Here is a 17,668-nt window from a genome sequence, read left to right as displayed (position 1 = left end):
ACTTACTGAGAGAGGTCACAAGTGAACCTTCTACAATTCTGGAAGTATTCTAGTAGGGTGGTGGTTAAACAGGGGCAGTGATAGGTAAAGCTCCAGTGAGTTGTATACTTAGGATTTGTGAAATTATACATCTATAAAAACTAAAAATAAAATAAAGTATGTTGGGGATTTTAAAAAATCTATGTAACAATTAACACCTGACCATGTTAAGAAGATTCCCAAACAATCTCAATGTATAGATATAGAAAACTCCTCCAATTTGCTTTTGAAAATACTGTGGTTTGTTGTTTTGTTTTCTTTTAGTGTCCTGAATTTAAAAGGCCCAGGGATGTTGCAGTTGACTGGGTTGCTGGAAATATTTATTGGACTGACCATTCTAGAATGCACTGGTTCAGTTACTACACTACTCACTGGACCAGTCTGAGATACTCTATCAACGTAGGACAGCTGAATGGCCCCAACTGCACCAGACTCTTAACAAATATGGCTGGAGAACCCTATGCTATTGCTGTAAATCCTAAAAGAGGGTAGGTTAATGACCTGGTTATTTATATTTCTTGATATGAGTATCCATTTTTACAGATTGTTCCACCCATGCTCTGTAGTGTTGTTTCTGGAAGAGTGTTCAACATATAGTAGATTCACAAGACTTCTGAAAATCCCTCTACTCCTTCTGTACAAAAGCATGTCCTTTTCACACCAAACGGTGGTACAAAATATATTCTTCCTGAACATTTGCTACTTTATACATTTAGTGTATGTTATGTGTGCATTCAGTGTATATGTTATGTGTGCATTCAGATTAATGAAACTGATGTGAAAAACATAACCACTGTAGTTAATCTAAAATCGAATTTTTGAGACATTAAAAATAACATTAAACATGTTAAGTGTAGAATATTAGTGACGGGCTATTTCTGGTAATAAAAAATGGAGGCATATGTATAAACAAATTTAAACAATTTAACACAAATATTCCCTTTACTCGGCTTGATTTTTTTCCTTTTTTACTCTCTTATTTCTTATTTATAAGCAATGACCAAAAAGGAAATAGGGAAATGTTAAATAAAACTCCTAATCACCCATAAAGTGGATCATTAGATCCTGAGTAAAAAGAGGCAACTGCTGTTTACTTACTAGAATTATGTTATGTGGTGTCTTCTAAGTGAGAAAATTATTTATGTCTGAGAAAATAGTTACTATATCAAAAACAAAAGCATATTGATGCATCATCTATAGTAAAATGAATATTCTGTCATGATAAGATAATTTCAAGTGTTAGAAATATTTTTCTTCTAAAATTTAAAGGAAATTTTCAAAATTGAACTTTGCCTATCAAGTGAGCCTATTAAACAGTGGCTCTCAAATTTTAGGGAATAGGTATGACTTTTACATTGTTGACTCCTGGGGCCCCCTCTTGGAGGTACTCACTCTGTAGGTTTAGACTTGGGTCCAGAAATCTGCTTTTTCAGGCAATTTTCAGGGACTCTAAGGTGATTCTGATGCACAGGGTCTGAAGAGACCCTGTTTTGGGTTGTAACAGCACATTCACCAGGCTAAGCACATTCACCAGGCTAACCAACTTGACCTATCTCTTCAGGATGATGTACTGGACGATTGTTGGGGACCACTCCCACATAGAAGAAGCGGCCATGGACGGTACTCTGAGAAGAATTTTAGTACAAAAGAATTTACAGAGACCCACAGGTATGATATGTATCCCACACAGTCTAAAATGTGAAGTAGTGTGCTAAGTATAATAGTATTGCCTTTCTTTCTAGTTTTGTTGCCAATGTAATCATTTTTACAAGCAGATAAAATAATTTATAGTATGACTTTATAAAAGTCATTAACATTTCATGTTGTACTTTCCCAACTTGAAAGTCAGGTTCTTAGCATACTGCTGGTGATATTATGGGGATATTATTTGACAATTACCTAAGTTATAAGGCTATAAGTAAGATTTCACCTGCATGAAATTTTGACAGTTTATAGCATTGTGTTAGGGTGTTTTTACAGCTATGTGTTAATGATATTGGGATAGATGGTAATATTCCTAGAGGATGAGAGACTAAATGGATAGACAGGTGGGAACATATAAACAACTTTTGTGAAAGACACTCACAGCTCTTTTCAATCTGGCTTTAATCTCCCTTCCAGCCGTGTCATCTAAACTACCAGTCTATACTCTCTGTACTTCCAGGACTGTTCAGGAGCTCAGGTCTTTTTTCTGCATTCCTGTTCTTTCTCCTATGCCATTTTCCTCCCAGATCCCTCATCTAGAATGCCCTTCCAACTTTTGTGTACCTAGAGGAATCTTACCAGTCTTGTAAGGTCTAAGTTTAGTACTTCCTCAATAAAATATTTTCGTACTGCAGAAGCCTCAGAGATTTTTGTGCCATCCCCCACCCCCTCCCACTACATCCCCATCAAAAAGGACACAATACATTGTCTATAGCATATGTTATTTTGCAGTTAGGCTTAGCATATGTTATTTAACAATTAGGCTTTCTATAGCATATGTTATTTAACAATATAAAGTTGAAACTTTATATTTGGTACTTATATTTTTATTACTTTTAATGTGCCTTATGCCTTTTCCTCCAAGTAGATTGTTTTTACTCTTATAGGAAGGAACAATCATTGGGATTTAGTTTATTTATGTAGGTGTGTCTCAATTCAGTGATTTAACAAATACTAATTGAACACTCACCTGGTGACAGAAATTGTTCCAGATGCTGAAGAAATAAGTTCCTGCCCTTGTGAAGAGAGTTCCAATTCTCAGGAAACTTACTTTCCTGTATAGGATAGAATATGTAGGATACATCATGTCAGGTAATTATAAAAGCTATATAGAAAACAAAATATAAGAGATGGGCAGTTATGGGAAGGTACTATTTTAGTTATGATTATCAAAGTAGTCATCTCTAGAAAGGTGATATTTGAGAAGATGACTGAATAAAGAGAGATAGCAAACTATGTGATTATGTGAAGAAAGAGCTTTCCAAGTAGACAGAATGGCAAGTTATGAGTTAGGAAAGAACTTAGCATGTGTAAGAAACAGCAGTAATGTTAGGACAGTTGGCGCTCCGTATCCATGGTAGGTTGAATTTACTGAACCCACAGATACCGAGGGCTGACTATAATATGCGATTTTATATAAAGGACTTGAGCGTTTGCAGGTTTTGGTATTCATGGGGGATCCTATAACCAATCCCCTGCAGACACCAAGGGATGGCTGTATGCCTAGAAGCATATGATCAACTCGGGAGAATAGTAGATGTGAGAGTGACAAGGTGACCAAAGTCAGATCATCCAGGACCTGGAACACACTGATAAGGACTGGATTCTATTCTAGCTTTAAGAGGAGCAAGCCACTGGGGATTTTGAGGAAAGTGGCATGATCTGCTCGAACACTATTTTATTCTTTAAAGAACTTTGTACTTCTTTTTCTTAACTTTTTTATTTTTAACTAATTTTAGACTTTTATTCAGTAGAAATGTTGGACAATTGATTTAAAACAAGCTTCTCTGACGTTAACCTCTTACATAGCCATAGTATACATAACATTATTTTCATTTTAAAGAATGACTTAGGAAGCAATGTATAGAATTGCCTGTCTGAGGGTTCTTATGAGGGAATCTGAGACAGGCATTCTTGGGAAATTTATTTATGAAGGGAGTGTTATTTCCTTGCTGTCATGTGTTGTAGTTGTGGACATGACCAACATAAGTCAATCAGATGGAGATATCTCACAGAAAATTGGAGATTTTAATTCTGGAGCTCAAAGCAGAACTAGAAACTTAGTTCAGAGAACTGGCAATAGAAAACCGATGATTTAAAGTTGCTGGAGTTAAGATAGACAAGGGAGGAGAAAACAGAGGCTTCTTAGGGTAGAAATGTGTGAGATGCTTATATTCAGAAGAGTCAGGATCAAAAATAAAGACTACAGAGGTGTTTGAGCAATAGGAGCAAAGCAACAGAATTCAGTGCCATAATAGCTGACAGAAAAGTTTCAAAAGGAAGATGGTATACCCTATTGGGCATAGCATAGTGTATTAGACAGAAGAAATATGGAGTCGTAGAAAGAGTATAAGCCTTCCATTTATATAGGCTTGAGTTAAAATTGCACAACCTGCATAAACTTTTCAGCACCAATGTTCTTATTTGTAAAATGCATATGATAATATTTACCTTACAGAGAATTTATAACAATTCATTTATATCAGAAGTTAACACCAATGTAAATTGATTAGTATAATTTCTTGAATACCTAAGAGACTAAGAATAATTATAGAAATAATATGCCACGTACTAGAGCCTTGCATTTGTACCTTGTCCACCATAACTCCATAACCCGAATTTTATTTTTTTTGATGGCATCTGGCCTGTGAATGTATTTCCTTTTTTTTTAAATTTTATTTTATTTTATTTTTATACAGCAGGTTCTTATTAGTTATCTATTTTATACATATTAGTATATATATGTCAAACACAATCTCCCAATTCATCCCACCAATACCACTGCCCCCCCTACTTTCCCCTCTTGGTGTCCATACATTTGTTCTCTACCTCTGTGTCTCTATTTCTGCCTACAGACTGGTTCATCTGTATCATTATTCTAGATTCCACATATATATGTTAATATACAATCTTTGTATATTTCAGACTTACTTCACTCTGTATGACAGTCTCTAGGTCCATCCACATCTCTACAAATGACCCAGTTTTGTTCCTTTTTATGGCTGAGTAATATTCCATTGTATATATGTACCACATCTTCTTTATCCATTCGTCTATCAGTGGACGTTTAGCTTGCTTCCATGACCTGGCTATTGTAAATAGTGCTGTAATGAACATTGGGGTGCATGTGTCTTTTTGAATTATGGTTTTCTCTGGGTATATGCCCAGAGGTGGGATTGCTGGGTCATATAGTAATTCTACTTTTAGTTTTTTAAGGAATCTCCATATTGTTATCCATAGTGGCTGTATCAATTTACATTCCCACCAACAGTACAAGAGGGTTCCTTTATCTCCACACCCTCTCCAGCATTTGTTGTTTGTAGATTTTCTGATGATACCCATTCTAACCAGTATCAGGTGATTGTAGTTTTGATTTGCATTTCTCTAATAATTAGTGATGTTGAGCAGCTTTTCATGTGTCTCTTGGCCATCTGTATGTCTTCTTTGGAGAAATGTATGATTAGGTCTTCTGCACATTTTTTGATTGGGTTGTTTGTTTTTTTAATATTGAGCTGCATGAGTTGTTTATATATTTTGGCAATTCATCCTTTGTCCATTGATTTATTTGCAAATGTTTTCTCCCATTCTAAGTGTTGTCTTTTCATCTTGTTTATAGTTCCCTTTGCTGTGCAAAGGCTTGTAAGTTTCATTAGGTCCCATTTGTTTATTTTTGTTTTTATTTCCATTTCTCTAGAAGGTGGGTCAAAAAAGATCTTGCTGTGATTTATGTCAGAGAGTGTTCTTCCTATGTTTTCCTCTAAGACTTTTATGGTGTCTGGTCTTACATTTAGGACTTTAATCCATTTTGAGTTTATTTTTGTGTATGGTGTTAGGGAGTGTTCTAATTTCATTCTTTTACATGTAGCTGTCCAGTTTTCCCAGCACCACTTATTGAAGAGACTGTCTTTTCTCCATTGTATATCCTTGACTCCTTTGCCATAGATTAGTTGTGCATTTATAAGTGCGTGGGTTTATCTCTGGGCTTTCTATCCTGTTCCATTGATCTATATTTCTATTTTTGTGCCAGTACCATACTGTCTTGATTACTGTAGCTTTGTAGTATAGTCTGAAGTCCGGGAGCCTGATTCCTCCAATTCCATTTTTTCCCCTCAAGATTGCTTTGGCTATTTGGGGTCTTTTGTGTCTCCATACAAATTGTGAAATATTTTGTTCTAGTTCTGTAAAAAATGCCATTGGTAATTTCATAGGGATTGCATTGAATCTGTAGATTGCTTTGGGTAGTATAGTCATTTTCACAACATTGATTCTTCCAATCCAAGAGCATGGTATATCTCTCCATCTTTTTGTGTTACCTTTGATTTTTTTCATCAGGGTCATAGTTTTCTGAGTACAGATCTTTTACCTCCTTAGGTAGGTTTATTCCTAGGTGTTTTATTCTTTTTGTTGCAATGGTGAATGGGATTGTTTCCTTAATTTCTCTTTGTGATCTTTTGTTGTTAGTGTGTAGGAATGCAAGAGATTTCTGTGCATTAATTTTGTATCCTGCAACTTTACCAAATTCATTGATTAGCTCTAGTAATTTTCTGCTGGCATCTTTAGGATTCTCTACATATAGTATCATGTCATCTGCAAACAGTGACAGTTTTACTTCTTCTCTTCCAATTTGTATTCTTTTATATCTTTTTCTTCTTTGATTGCCATGGCTAAGACTTCCAAAGCTATGTTGAATAATAGTGGTGAGACTGGACATCATGTCTTGTTCCTGATCTTAGAAGGAATGTTTTCAGTTTTTCACCAATGAGAATGATGTTTGCTGTGGGTTTGTTATATATGGCCTTTCTTATGTTGAGGTACGTTCCCTCTATGCCCACTTTCTGGAGAGTTTTTATCATAAATGGGTGTTTAATTTTGTCAAAAGCTTTTTCTGCGTCTATTAAGATGATCATATGGTTTTTATTCTTCCCTTTGTTAATATGGTGTATTGCATTAATTGATTTTCATATATTGAAGAATCCTTGCATTCCTGGGATAAATCCTGCTTGATGAAGATGTATGACACTTTTAGTGTGTTGTTGGATTCTGTTTGCTAGTATTTTGTGGATTTTTGCATCTATATTCATTTTTCTATATTAGTCTGTAATTTTCTTTTTTGCAGTGTCTTTGATTTTCGTATCAGGGTGATGGTGGCTTCGTAGAATGAGTTTGGGAGTGTTCCTTCCTCTGCAATTTTTTGGAAGAGTTTGAGAAGATGGGTGTTAGCTCTTCTGTAAATGTTTGATAGACTTCACCTGTGAAGCCATCTGGTCCTGGACTTTTGTTTGTTGGAAGATTTTTAATCACAGTTTCAATTTCATTGCTTGTGATTGGTCTGTTCACATTTTTTATTTCTTCCTGGTTCAGTCTTGGAAGGCTATACCTTTCTAAGAATTTGTCCATTTCTCCAGGTTGTCCATTTTACTGGCGTAGAGTTGCTTGTAGTAGTCTCTTAGGATGCTTTGTATTTCTGCTGTGTCCGTTGTAACTTCTCCTTTTTCATTTCTAACTTTATTGATTTGAATCCTCTCTGTCTTTTTCTTGATGAGTCTGGCTAAAGGTTTATCAATTTTGTTTATCTTCTCAAAGAACCAGATTTTAGTTTTATTGATCTTTGCTGTTGTTTTCTTTGTTTCTATTTCATTTATTTCTGCTCTGATCTTTATGATTTCTTTCCTTCTACTAACTTTGAGTTTTGCTTGTTCTTCTTTCTCTAGTTCCTTTAGGTGTAAGGTTAGGTTGTTTATTTGAGATTTTTCTTGTTTCTTGAGGTAGGATTTCATTGCTATAAACTTCCCTCTTAAAAATGCTTTTGTTGCATCACATAGGTTTTGGATTGTCATGTTTTCATTGTCATTTGTCTCTATGTATTTTTTGATTTCCTCTTTGATTTCTTCAGTGATCTCTTGGTAATTTAGCCTCCATGTGTTTGTGTATTTTACATTTTTTTCCCTTCAGCTGATTTCTAATCTCATAGTGTTGTGGTCAGAAAAGATTCTTGCTATGATTTCAATTTTCTTAAATTTACTGAGGCTTGATTTGTGAGCTAAGATGTGATCTATTCTGGAGAATGTTCTGTGTGCACTTGAGAAGAAAGTGTAATCTGCTGTTTTCAGATGGAATGTCCTATAAATGTCAATTCATCTATCGGGTCTATTGTGTCATTTAAAGGTTGTGTTTCCTTATTAATGTTCTTTCTGGATTATCTGTCCCTTGGTGTAAGTGAGGTGTTCCCCACTATTATTGTGTTACTATTTATTTCCTCTTTTATAGCTTGTTACCATTTACCTTATGTGTTGAGGTGCTTCTATGTTGGGTACATATATAGTTATAAATCTTATATCTTCTTCTTGGATTGATACCTTGATCACTATGTAGTGTCCTTCCTTGTCTCTTGTTACATTCTTTGTTTTAATGTCTATTTTACCTGCTATGAGTATTGCTACTCCAGCTCTCTTTTGATTTCCATTTGCATGGAGTATCTTTTTCCATCCCCTCACTTTCAGTCTGTATGTGTCCCTAGGTCTGAAGTGGGTCTCTTGTAGACAGTATATATATGGGTCTTGTTTTTGTGTCCATTCAGTGAGCCTGTGTCTTTTGGTTGGAGCATTTAATCCATTAATATTTAAGATGATTACCGATATGTATTTTCCCATTACCATTTTCTTAAGTGTTTTGGGTTTGTTTTTTAGGTCCTTTTCTTCTCTTGTGTTTCGACCTTGGAGAAGTTCTTTTAGCATTTGTTGTAGAGCTGGTTTGGTGTTGCTGAATTCTCTTAGATTTTGCTTGTCTGTAAAGCTTTTGATTTCTTCATCATATCTGAATGAGATCCTTGCTTGGTAGAGTAATCTTGGTTGTAGATTTTTCCTTTTCATCACTTTAAATATATCGTGCCACTCCCTTCTGGCTTGTAGAGTTTCTGCTGAGAAATCAGCTGTTAACCTTTTGATAGTTCCCTTGTATGTTATTTGTCATTTTTCCCTTGTTGCTTTTAGTAATTTTTCTTTGTCTTTAATTTTTGTCAGTTTGATTACTATGTGTCTCGGCATGTTCCTCCTTGGGTTTACCCTGCCTGGGACTCGCTGCACTCCCTGGACTTGGGTGGCTATTTTCATTCCCATTTTCGGGAAGTTTCAACTATAATCGCTTCAAGTATTTTCTTGGGTCCTTTCTTTCTCTCTTCTCCTCCTGGGACTCCTATAATGGGAATGTTGGTGTGTTTAATGTTGTCCCAGAGGTCTCCTAGGCTGTCTTCATTTCTTTTCATTCTTTTTTCTTTATTCTGTTCGGCAGCAGTGAATTCCACCATTCTGTCATCCAGGTAACTTATCTGTTCTTCTGCCTCAGTTATTCTGCTATTGATTCCTTCTAGTGTGTTTTTCATTTCAGTTATTGTATTGTTCATCTGTTTGTTTGGTCTTTAATTCTTCTAGGTCTTTGTTAAACATTTCTTGCATCTTCTTGATCTTTGCCTCAATTCTTTTTCCAAGGTCTTACATCATCTTCCCTTTCATTATTTTGAATTCTTTTTCTGGAAAGTTGCCTATCTCCACTTCATTTAGTCATTTTTCTGGGGTTTTATCTTGTTCCTTCATCTGTTACCTAGTCCTCTGCCTTTTCATTTTGTCTGTCTTTCTGTGAATGTGGTTTTCGTTCCACATGCTTCAGGATTCTAGTTCTTCTTGCTTCTGCTGTCTGCCCTCTGGTGGATGAGGCTATCTAAGAGGCTTGTGCAAGCTTCCTGATGGGAGGGACTGGTGGTGGGTAGAGCTGGGTCTTATTCTGGTGGGCAGAGGTCAGTAAAACTTTAATCCACTTGTCTGCTGATGGGTGGGGCTGAGTCCCCTCCTTGTTTATTTTTGGCCTGAGGCAACCCAGCACTGGAACCTACAGGCTCTTTGGTGCTCTGGGAGGGCTCCCACCAAGGAGTATTTCCCAGAACTTCTGCTGCCAGTGTCCTTGTTCCCACGGTGAGCCACAGCCACCCCCGCCCCCCCCCCCCGCCTCTGCAGAAGACCCTCCAACACTAGCAGGTAGCTGTGGTTCAGTCTCATATTGGTTCACTACTCCTTCCTGCTGGGACCTGATGCTCACACTACTTTGTGTGTTCCCTCCAAGAGTGGAGTCTCTGTTTCCCCCAGTCCTGTAGAAGTCCTGTAATCAAATCCTGCTAGCCCTCAAAGTGTGATTCTCTGGGAATTCCTCCTCCCATTGCCGGACCCCCAGGTTGGGAAGACTGATGTGAAGCTCAGAACCTTCACTCAGTGGGTGTACTTCTGTGATATAATTGTTCTCCAGTTTGTAAGTCACCCACCCAGCAGTTATGGGATTTGATTTTATTGTGATTGTGCCCCTCCTACCGTCTCATTGTGGCTTCTCCTTTGTCTTTGGATGTGGGATATCTTTTTTGGTGAGTTCCAGTGTCTTCCTGTCGATGACTGTTCAGCAGTTAGTTGTCCTGTGAATGTATTTCTACTGCCAGTCCTATAGTGCCGAGTGGCTCACAGGTGCAACTCTAGTTTTAAGGGGACCAATTATTATTTTTATCCACATTTAAAAGTGTCATTTAGTATATTTTGTTAATTTGATTAATTTTCTCATTGTATATCAATTAGAATTCTGTAAGATTTAAAAAGTCCACACACCACATGTAAAAATTTATTGCTTTATTTCATGCCGACCTGCTTAATAAGTGAATTTCTTAATATTGGAAATGCTAGTCTTATATAATTAGGCAGGATTTTATTCCATCAAGCAGAAACATCACTCAGTGTTGTCTTTATCTTTAATAACTCTTAAGTATGGCATGCCAAATGTTATTGATATACAAATGAGTCAAAAACAAATCTCAGAAGATTTTTAGGAAATAATAGATAATTTAGATTTTATAAATAGCACATTACTAGAAAGTAACAATGAAAAGCTGGCAGTTAGTCATTCTGCATCTGTATGTATATATGCATGTTATATGTGGGAGGACGTGCACTTACGCAAATATATTCTATAAGATATCCTTACATGGATGTACATTCATTGCTCATGTCTTCCTAGAAACATCTTAGACTTATTCTTACCTATATTCTCTCTTTTGTTGGTGTATGTTTATAAATATTTGACCTGACTCCAAAGTTGTTATATGAAATCAGTAACTATAATAATGCCTCTGTTTCCCACCATGTGTAACATCTTGTTCTTTACGTTTGGGGTTTAAAGGAAATTCTGTCTTTCCTGATGCATCCATGAATGACTCTGTGCACTAGGATGCAGTGCATTTGGTTATACTTTGTACTTCAATAGAGTGAAGGTGATATCAGCATTATGAACAGCAATAGGAATAGACAGAAAATTGTCTCTGTCCCTTTATATAATCTCTGTGCATTCTAGGGTTGGAATTGTACTGATCGGATAGTTAGCGCACTACCCAGACAGCCCTGTATTTGCTCACCACCAGCACTGCCGTTGCCTCCTTTCCAAACTCATGAGAATACCTCAATTTTCTGGGCTTTGAAAGCACTCGTTATCTCCAAACTTGGTACTCCATAATCTACTGCTTTAATGATATAGTAGATCATTGACTCCTTAATGTATAATCTATGTGCCCAGCAAGATCATAACAGGTTAAACCAAAACCATAATGGATATTCTTGTTATATCCCCTGTAGAATGTTATAGTGCCTGTAATTAGTATGTGCTTAAGACTAATTATATGTTGAATGAATGAAGAGATGAATGCGTGCAATTTTTAACACTCTAACCCATGGTATGGTATTAAGATCTCTTTTAACAAATGGCACACTTCGTTTTGTTAGGCCGTATATTAAATATAAGAAGCATAATCTATATTCTGATTCAATCAATTGTGTGGTGGTTGAGTAGGACGCTCCATGAGAGCAGGAACATGATCTGTTTTATTCTTTGCTACATACTAGTACCTGGCAGTGTATGGTGCAAGAGAGTTGCCTTACAAATATGTATTGAGTTAGTGAATTCTGTGTCAGATAAGGATACTTTCCAGTTTTCCCTGCAGTAGAAGAGCATGTAGAATTACATGAGTCTGATTTAAATACCATATTATTTGATATCCAGAAGCTTATTTATGTTACCTTTCCCTCCTCTCAAATCGTGGCAATTTCTGAGAGAATAAACAAGTACACACTGGCCCTGGACCAGTCGTAATTATTTGATTCACTCAGTAAATTCCTTGTCATTGACCAACAAAAGATCTCTAATTAAATGAAATAGATAAAAACTTAAGGACTATTTTGCAATTCCTTGATACATTATTTTACTAACATTCATAAGTAGATATGTGTGTGTGCATGTATGGTGTGTGTGTGTGTGTGTATATATATATATTACATATATTACAACTTTAATGTAGTTCGGAATCTAAGACCCTATGTAGGCAACCTATCTCAAAAAATACTTTTAACAATTTTTTAAAAATAAATTTGACATAGTGGTAAGTATTTTTAGTTTTTTGGACCCCTCTTATACCTCTTAAATCAAGAATAGGGTAGTGCACACCTGTTGGGTGTTACTACCTTACAAATCTTGACTTTCCTTTAACACAAAATGTATAAAATCTTTTCCTCTCTTTCTGAAAACATAGTGATTTTAATTTATTTCTCTCTCCAAGTTTTCTCTCTTAAATATCACATTGGTACTGTGGTCATTTCTCATAAGATTTTTTTACCATTTTCTTTCTTCTTTTTAGTTCATAGTGGAAATAGGGGAACTAGTGGGAAGATCTTGGAAAATTTCAGAGTTCAACAAAAGTTAGATTCAAAAATCCCTAAAATGTAACAGTAGTCTTGATATCATGGGAGATGTTTAGAAAATGAATACACAATTAGGGTCATTATCATGTGCTCCTAAAACTTACTGAGACTTTATCTTTCATAACACTTCCAAACTGTGATTCCATTATGCTTGATTAGAACAAGTATGACATTTTATTTTAAATTTTCTATACTTACACCGACTTGGTTCCAAATATTCACCATTCCCAGTTCAGATAAGAATAACTTTCCTGGGAATTGATTTTCCCCCATTTTATTATTGCTTCTTTGTTAAAGACAAAAAACAGATGTGATATTTTTAAAGATATAGAAATGAACTTGTTCTTTCATATAAACTTGACTCATCTCTATAACAAAAAAGTAAGTTGACTCCTTTTTTAACTTTTTAATTTAAAAGACTATCTGTTTTATTAAAAGGCTTAAGGAAAAATCAAAATCATTGATTTGTGGATGTGGGGGAATATAAATCCCACTCATCTAAAAGCTTTGTTATATAATTTTTATCTAGATGTGATTCAATCCAAAATAGTATGGTATGGGACTGGAGATGATGAAGATGTTTGTCTAAAGCCTAGACTAACAATGCAATGTATGACATGTTTGAGAAATTTTTACTGCTGCTGAATCTGAGGAAACAATATTGGTAATTAAATTAGATTACACACCCATTGTCTTCTTCTTTTATATGATTAACAAATTTAATATTCAAATGTAGAGACGCATTATGTTGGGAACAGCTTTTTTAAAAAAAAAGCTCCTCCCTTGCACCATACGCTGCCAGGTACTAGTATGTAGTATTGTATTACACTGGTGAGAGAGAAAGAAAAGCGTTTTCAATCTTTCTGAGATAACCTTTTTGAAACAGAATGGCGGCAGCAGGAAGCTGGATGGTTTTATGGTTCATGTTACCCATAATTATACATGAAGAAACAAAAACCTAATTCCCAGCATAACTCCAAATAACAAATTAATCATTGAGCAGAAACTAGTAAAACATGGGCCACTTGTTTTAATTGTTAACTCATTTCTCAGAGGCTGATTGGGCATAGAACATCTTTATATTTTACTTGAGGAGAAATATTTATATTTAGTTTGATTACATTTGGGATAGACCTACACACTGAACAGAAGAATTATTCCCAAATGAAATGAAGCATGATATGCTTTCATTTTGATTGTTAATCTTGGCGCATCTACACAGGAATACAATTAGTGTAAACTCGAAAATACTTTTCATTCAGTTGCCTTGCCATTGAGAGGTACCTCGGTTTTTTTATTGAATGAGCTGATTCAGAAAGCTCTTTAGCATTCAGATGCCAAAGGTATTTTGATTGCATTGTACTATCAAAGTATGTCATATCTAAAGACTAGCTATGTCGTAAAAATTGAATATCTATAGCAGTGAGGATTTGTTATATAATTCATATGTCATAGATCTTACTCTTCTATACTGAATGAAGTTTACTTAAGGTATTATATGTGTTGATATTTGCGCAAGAAGACACCGGCTAGACTCCAATCACATTATGAAATACAAAATAAAAAGTTGAATAAATAGCAAAACATGATTTTTTACTACATATTATGTTAGTCCATTGGTATTCACTAACAGATACTGATGATATAAAGAAGGACAAACAGTCTCAGAGCAAATTAATGATTAGACTAAAAAAATAGAGTGAAAAATTTAAGTATCAATACAACTAGAACCTTAATTAAGAAATTTACTATTCATTCTTCCCTACTATAAACATCAATCTTTAGTCAATTTATACTTCAGCCTGCACACAGGTGTTTCATAACACTGTAGACTAATTCCAAGTGGATGAAAATATCTTATGATTAAGCCCATGAACCTTTTATATTCTGAGAAATGCACCTTTATGAAAAGATTCAAAATATAACTAATTACACTGAATTATTTTAAATAATGGTTGGGTAAGTGATTTAAATGATGAAAGTATCATGGGAAATTCTTTTAGAAAATAACCATAATTAAGAAAGCAGTGTAGAAAGGAAAGATATCTAGGGTGGCTTTCCCTATGTGAAGTAAGATTTTTTTGCCACAGTTTATTAAATAAATTCTATGTAATCTATACACATGTATTTCAGATAGGGATTAAGCTATTTCTGTTTTTCTGATTTTTGCACTACTGTGATATAGACTGAGTAATTTCTAAGATGTCTGAAGAAAAATGTCAATTATAATAAGACATTAAAAGAGCAGAAACATAATTTTAAATAATCTCAAATGTATTGCTGTTATTTGTCTGTGTGTATTGATTTTGCAGGTCTGGCCGTGGATCATTTCAGTGAACGGATATACTGGGCCGACCTTGAGCTCTCTGTTATTGGCAGCGTTCTATATGACGGCTCTGATTCAGTAATCTCTGTCAGCAGCAAACAAGGTTTGTGAAGTGCTCTTGTTTTTGCTTTTAATTATCACTGAAAGTATTAAATAATGATACATAAATATAATATGAAAGCTTTACATTCTGTATTTCCTCAAATTCTCTCTCTTTTCAACTTATAGCTCTTACTGTTCCTTACAATTTTCATTCTTACTAGAATAACAAAGAGGCCAGGCCAGAAGAACTTCTTGACTCTAGAACAAACGTGGTCCATTGCTACCCGGATTCAAAAAATATTCATTCTGTTTGTTGCTTCCGTGGATGTTCTGTTCTGAGCAGAACACTTCAAGTAATCGAGATTAGTGCCTGTGAACGCTAATTTTTATTTCAAATTGCAGTGATAAGTAGGAAATGAGTTATTGTATATAGTAAAACATCATAGTAAAAATTATTATTTTAGGTAGTTGATAGGGATATTCTCATCCATGTGAAAAGCAACATGTAAAAATGACAACTTACCTCTCACACAAGTGACTGCAGAATCTACATGTGCTCTTCTTTTGTGGCACCCTTTTATATCTCCATCTCTGTGTCTACCTCCTATTTTTTACTCTCATTTTTGACTCCTTTCTGTGTCTCACACTTTTTTTGCCTGGCAATCTCAGTTCTTTCTGATGAAACTAATTGATTTCCCTTCTGTTCTTCTTTCCCTTTCCTACCAAAACTGCTTACCTATTTAACACCAATTGTTCACAATATATACTTGAGGTTTTTATATTTACATATTTTATTTACTGAATATTGCTTTGCTTCCTTTTTTTTTTTTAAACAAAATCAGAGAAGCTTCAAGAAAAATAATTGCATTGAACTTTCACTGTGTCTTTACTGGAAGTGTGTGTTTTTTGTATGATAAACCTAGATGGAAAAAAATTCCGTATTCACATAAATGATTGCAAAAATTTACCTGTTTTAGCTTAAGTGTACATTTTACTGTTTCAAGGAACATTGAAGGAAAATATATGTTAAAAGGCATTTTATGTTTTACAACCTTTAGATAATAAGTGAAACATAAATGTTATATTACTTGTTTAAATTTCAGTACCAAAAGTTATATTTCTTATAAATTCTCTCAAATAATAGCCATTTTGTAAAATATGAAAAATTGTTATTATTATTACTATTCTTCTCAGCCATACTAGTCATATGTATGATTACCATTTGCCAATTTGTTTTCTTAACCCCATTTCTAAAACAGATAATAGTAATGCCAAATTTTGGAGGAGGATTTTACTGTTTAAAATCAGTTCATGATTGATTGATAAAATTGTCATTCAGGTAATCTAATTTGACCATTAATTTTATACAGAACACAAAATGATAATTTTGTAAATTCCTGGTTTTGAGCAATGGATAACTTTGGCCTGTAGGCTTTTTGTTGTTGTTGTTTGCAAACTGTACAGCAGAAAATATTACTGTGTATAATATGTCCCCCAGCCAATGCTTTGTGTTGGTGATGATGATTAAAGTGATGATGGAAGTGTTTTTTATGTTCTGAGTGACAAGTTTAATATCTCACATATTTCTACTGCTAATAAATTAATCCTAACAATGTTACAGCTAATATTAAAAACATTCTAATTCTGAAAGGTTTTTTATGAACAGGAATAATATTTTCTATATGATCTTGGATAAACTTAGTTTTCTTAAGTCTGAGTATTTATATTGCAACCCTTACAACTGCATTTTTTAAAAATTCTAGGCTTGTTACATCCACACAGGATTGATGTCTTCGAAGATTATATATATGGAGCAGGACCTAAAAATGGTGTATTTCGAGTACAAAAATTTGGCCATGGTTCAGTAGAGTACCTAGCTTTAGATGTTGATAAAACAAAAGGTGTTTTGATTTCTCATCGCTATAAACAACTAGACTGTAAGTATAATATTTTATACTATTATCTATATTGACAAAGTTTCTTTCTTATGACTCTCAAAATAAAGTATTTTTAAATTCTTAACTCTATTCATGGCTTAACCCCAATAAGTTAAGTTCACTTTAATTTTGGTATAACCAGACTTTTCAAATTACCAAAGACAAGAAATAAATAATGCAATAGTTGCTATTTTTGCAAAAACAGGTATGAAAATTTCAGGATTTGTTTGTATTTTCTTGCAATTAGAATTAACTTTGTTATAAAAATTTGTCTCTTATTTTGTGTTTTTCCAAATTCTTAATAAAACTTTGTGGGTCTATAGATAAACCACGCAAGTAAGGAAATTTGTCATTAGCCTTTTTCACTCTCTGATAACCAAGTAAAAATCATAGCTTTAACATTTCATCTTTAAAGGTATCTGAGGAGAATGTTCCCAAAGGTTGTATTTTCTCTCATGGTTTATGACTTTTATTGTTACTTTCTCTCCTAGAAAAAAATAGGTAAATAATTGACATAGTTATTTTGAAAGATGTGTTTCAAACAAAGCCATAAAAAATATCGAAGAACAAAGGAATAAAATGTGGCTGAAACGCTAATGATCTGTGTTTATATATGAGTTCACCCTTCAAAAAACTTTCAGATTTACTTATAACTATTCTTTATGGCAAATAAAAAGGGATTGGGCTTCCCTGGTGGCGCAGTGGTTGAGAGTCCGCCTTCTGATGCAGAGGACACGGGTTCGTGCCCCGGTCCGGGAGGATCCCACATGCTGTGGAGCGGCTGGGCCCGTGAGCCATGGCCGCTGGGCCTGTGCGTCCGGAGGCTGTGCTCCGCAACGGGAGAG

The 17,668-nt window shown here is 34.7% G+C and overlaps 1 protein-coding gene across 9 annotated transcripts in view; it reads left to right on the top strand.

Moving 5' to 3' along the window:
• LRP1B (LDL receptor related protein 1B) overlaps nucleotides 1–17,668 on the top strand; it is a 1,831,517-nt gene that overhangs the window by 1,719,004 nt on the left and 94,845 nt on the right. For all 9 annotated transcript variants that reach the window (XR_013828854.1, XM_079925113.1, XM_079925117.1 and 6 more), the window contains 4 exons: nucleotides 304–527; nucleotides 1,601–1,707; nucleotides 14,831–14,947; nucleotides 16,650–16,823. Coding sequence is in view for 8 of the 9 variants with exons in the window: in XM_079925113.1 (XP_079781239.1) it covers nucleotides 304–527; nucleotides 1,601–1,707; nucleotides 14,831–14,947; nucleotides 16,650–16,823 (622 nt within the window). In the remaining variant the exon portion in view is untranslated. The remainder of the gene's footprint in view (nucleotides 1–303; nucleotides 528–1,600; nucleotides 1,708–14,830; nucleotides 14,948–16,649; nucleotides 16,824–17,668) is intronic.

Source organism: Stenella coeruleoalba, assembly GCF_951394435.1.
Source record: "Stenella coeruleoalba genome assembly, chromosome: 6".
NCBI classification, from domain to species: Eukaryota; Metazoa; Chordata; class Mammalia; order Artiodactyla; family Delphinidae; genus Stenella; species Stenella coeruleoalba.
Note: the sequence above shows the minus strand (reverse complement) of the source record. Positions and strands in the feature narration are given on the sequence as shown.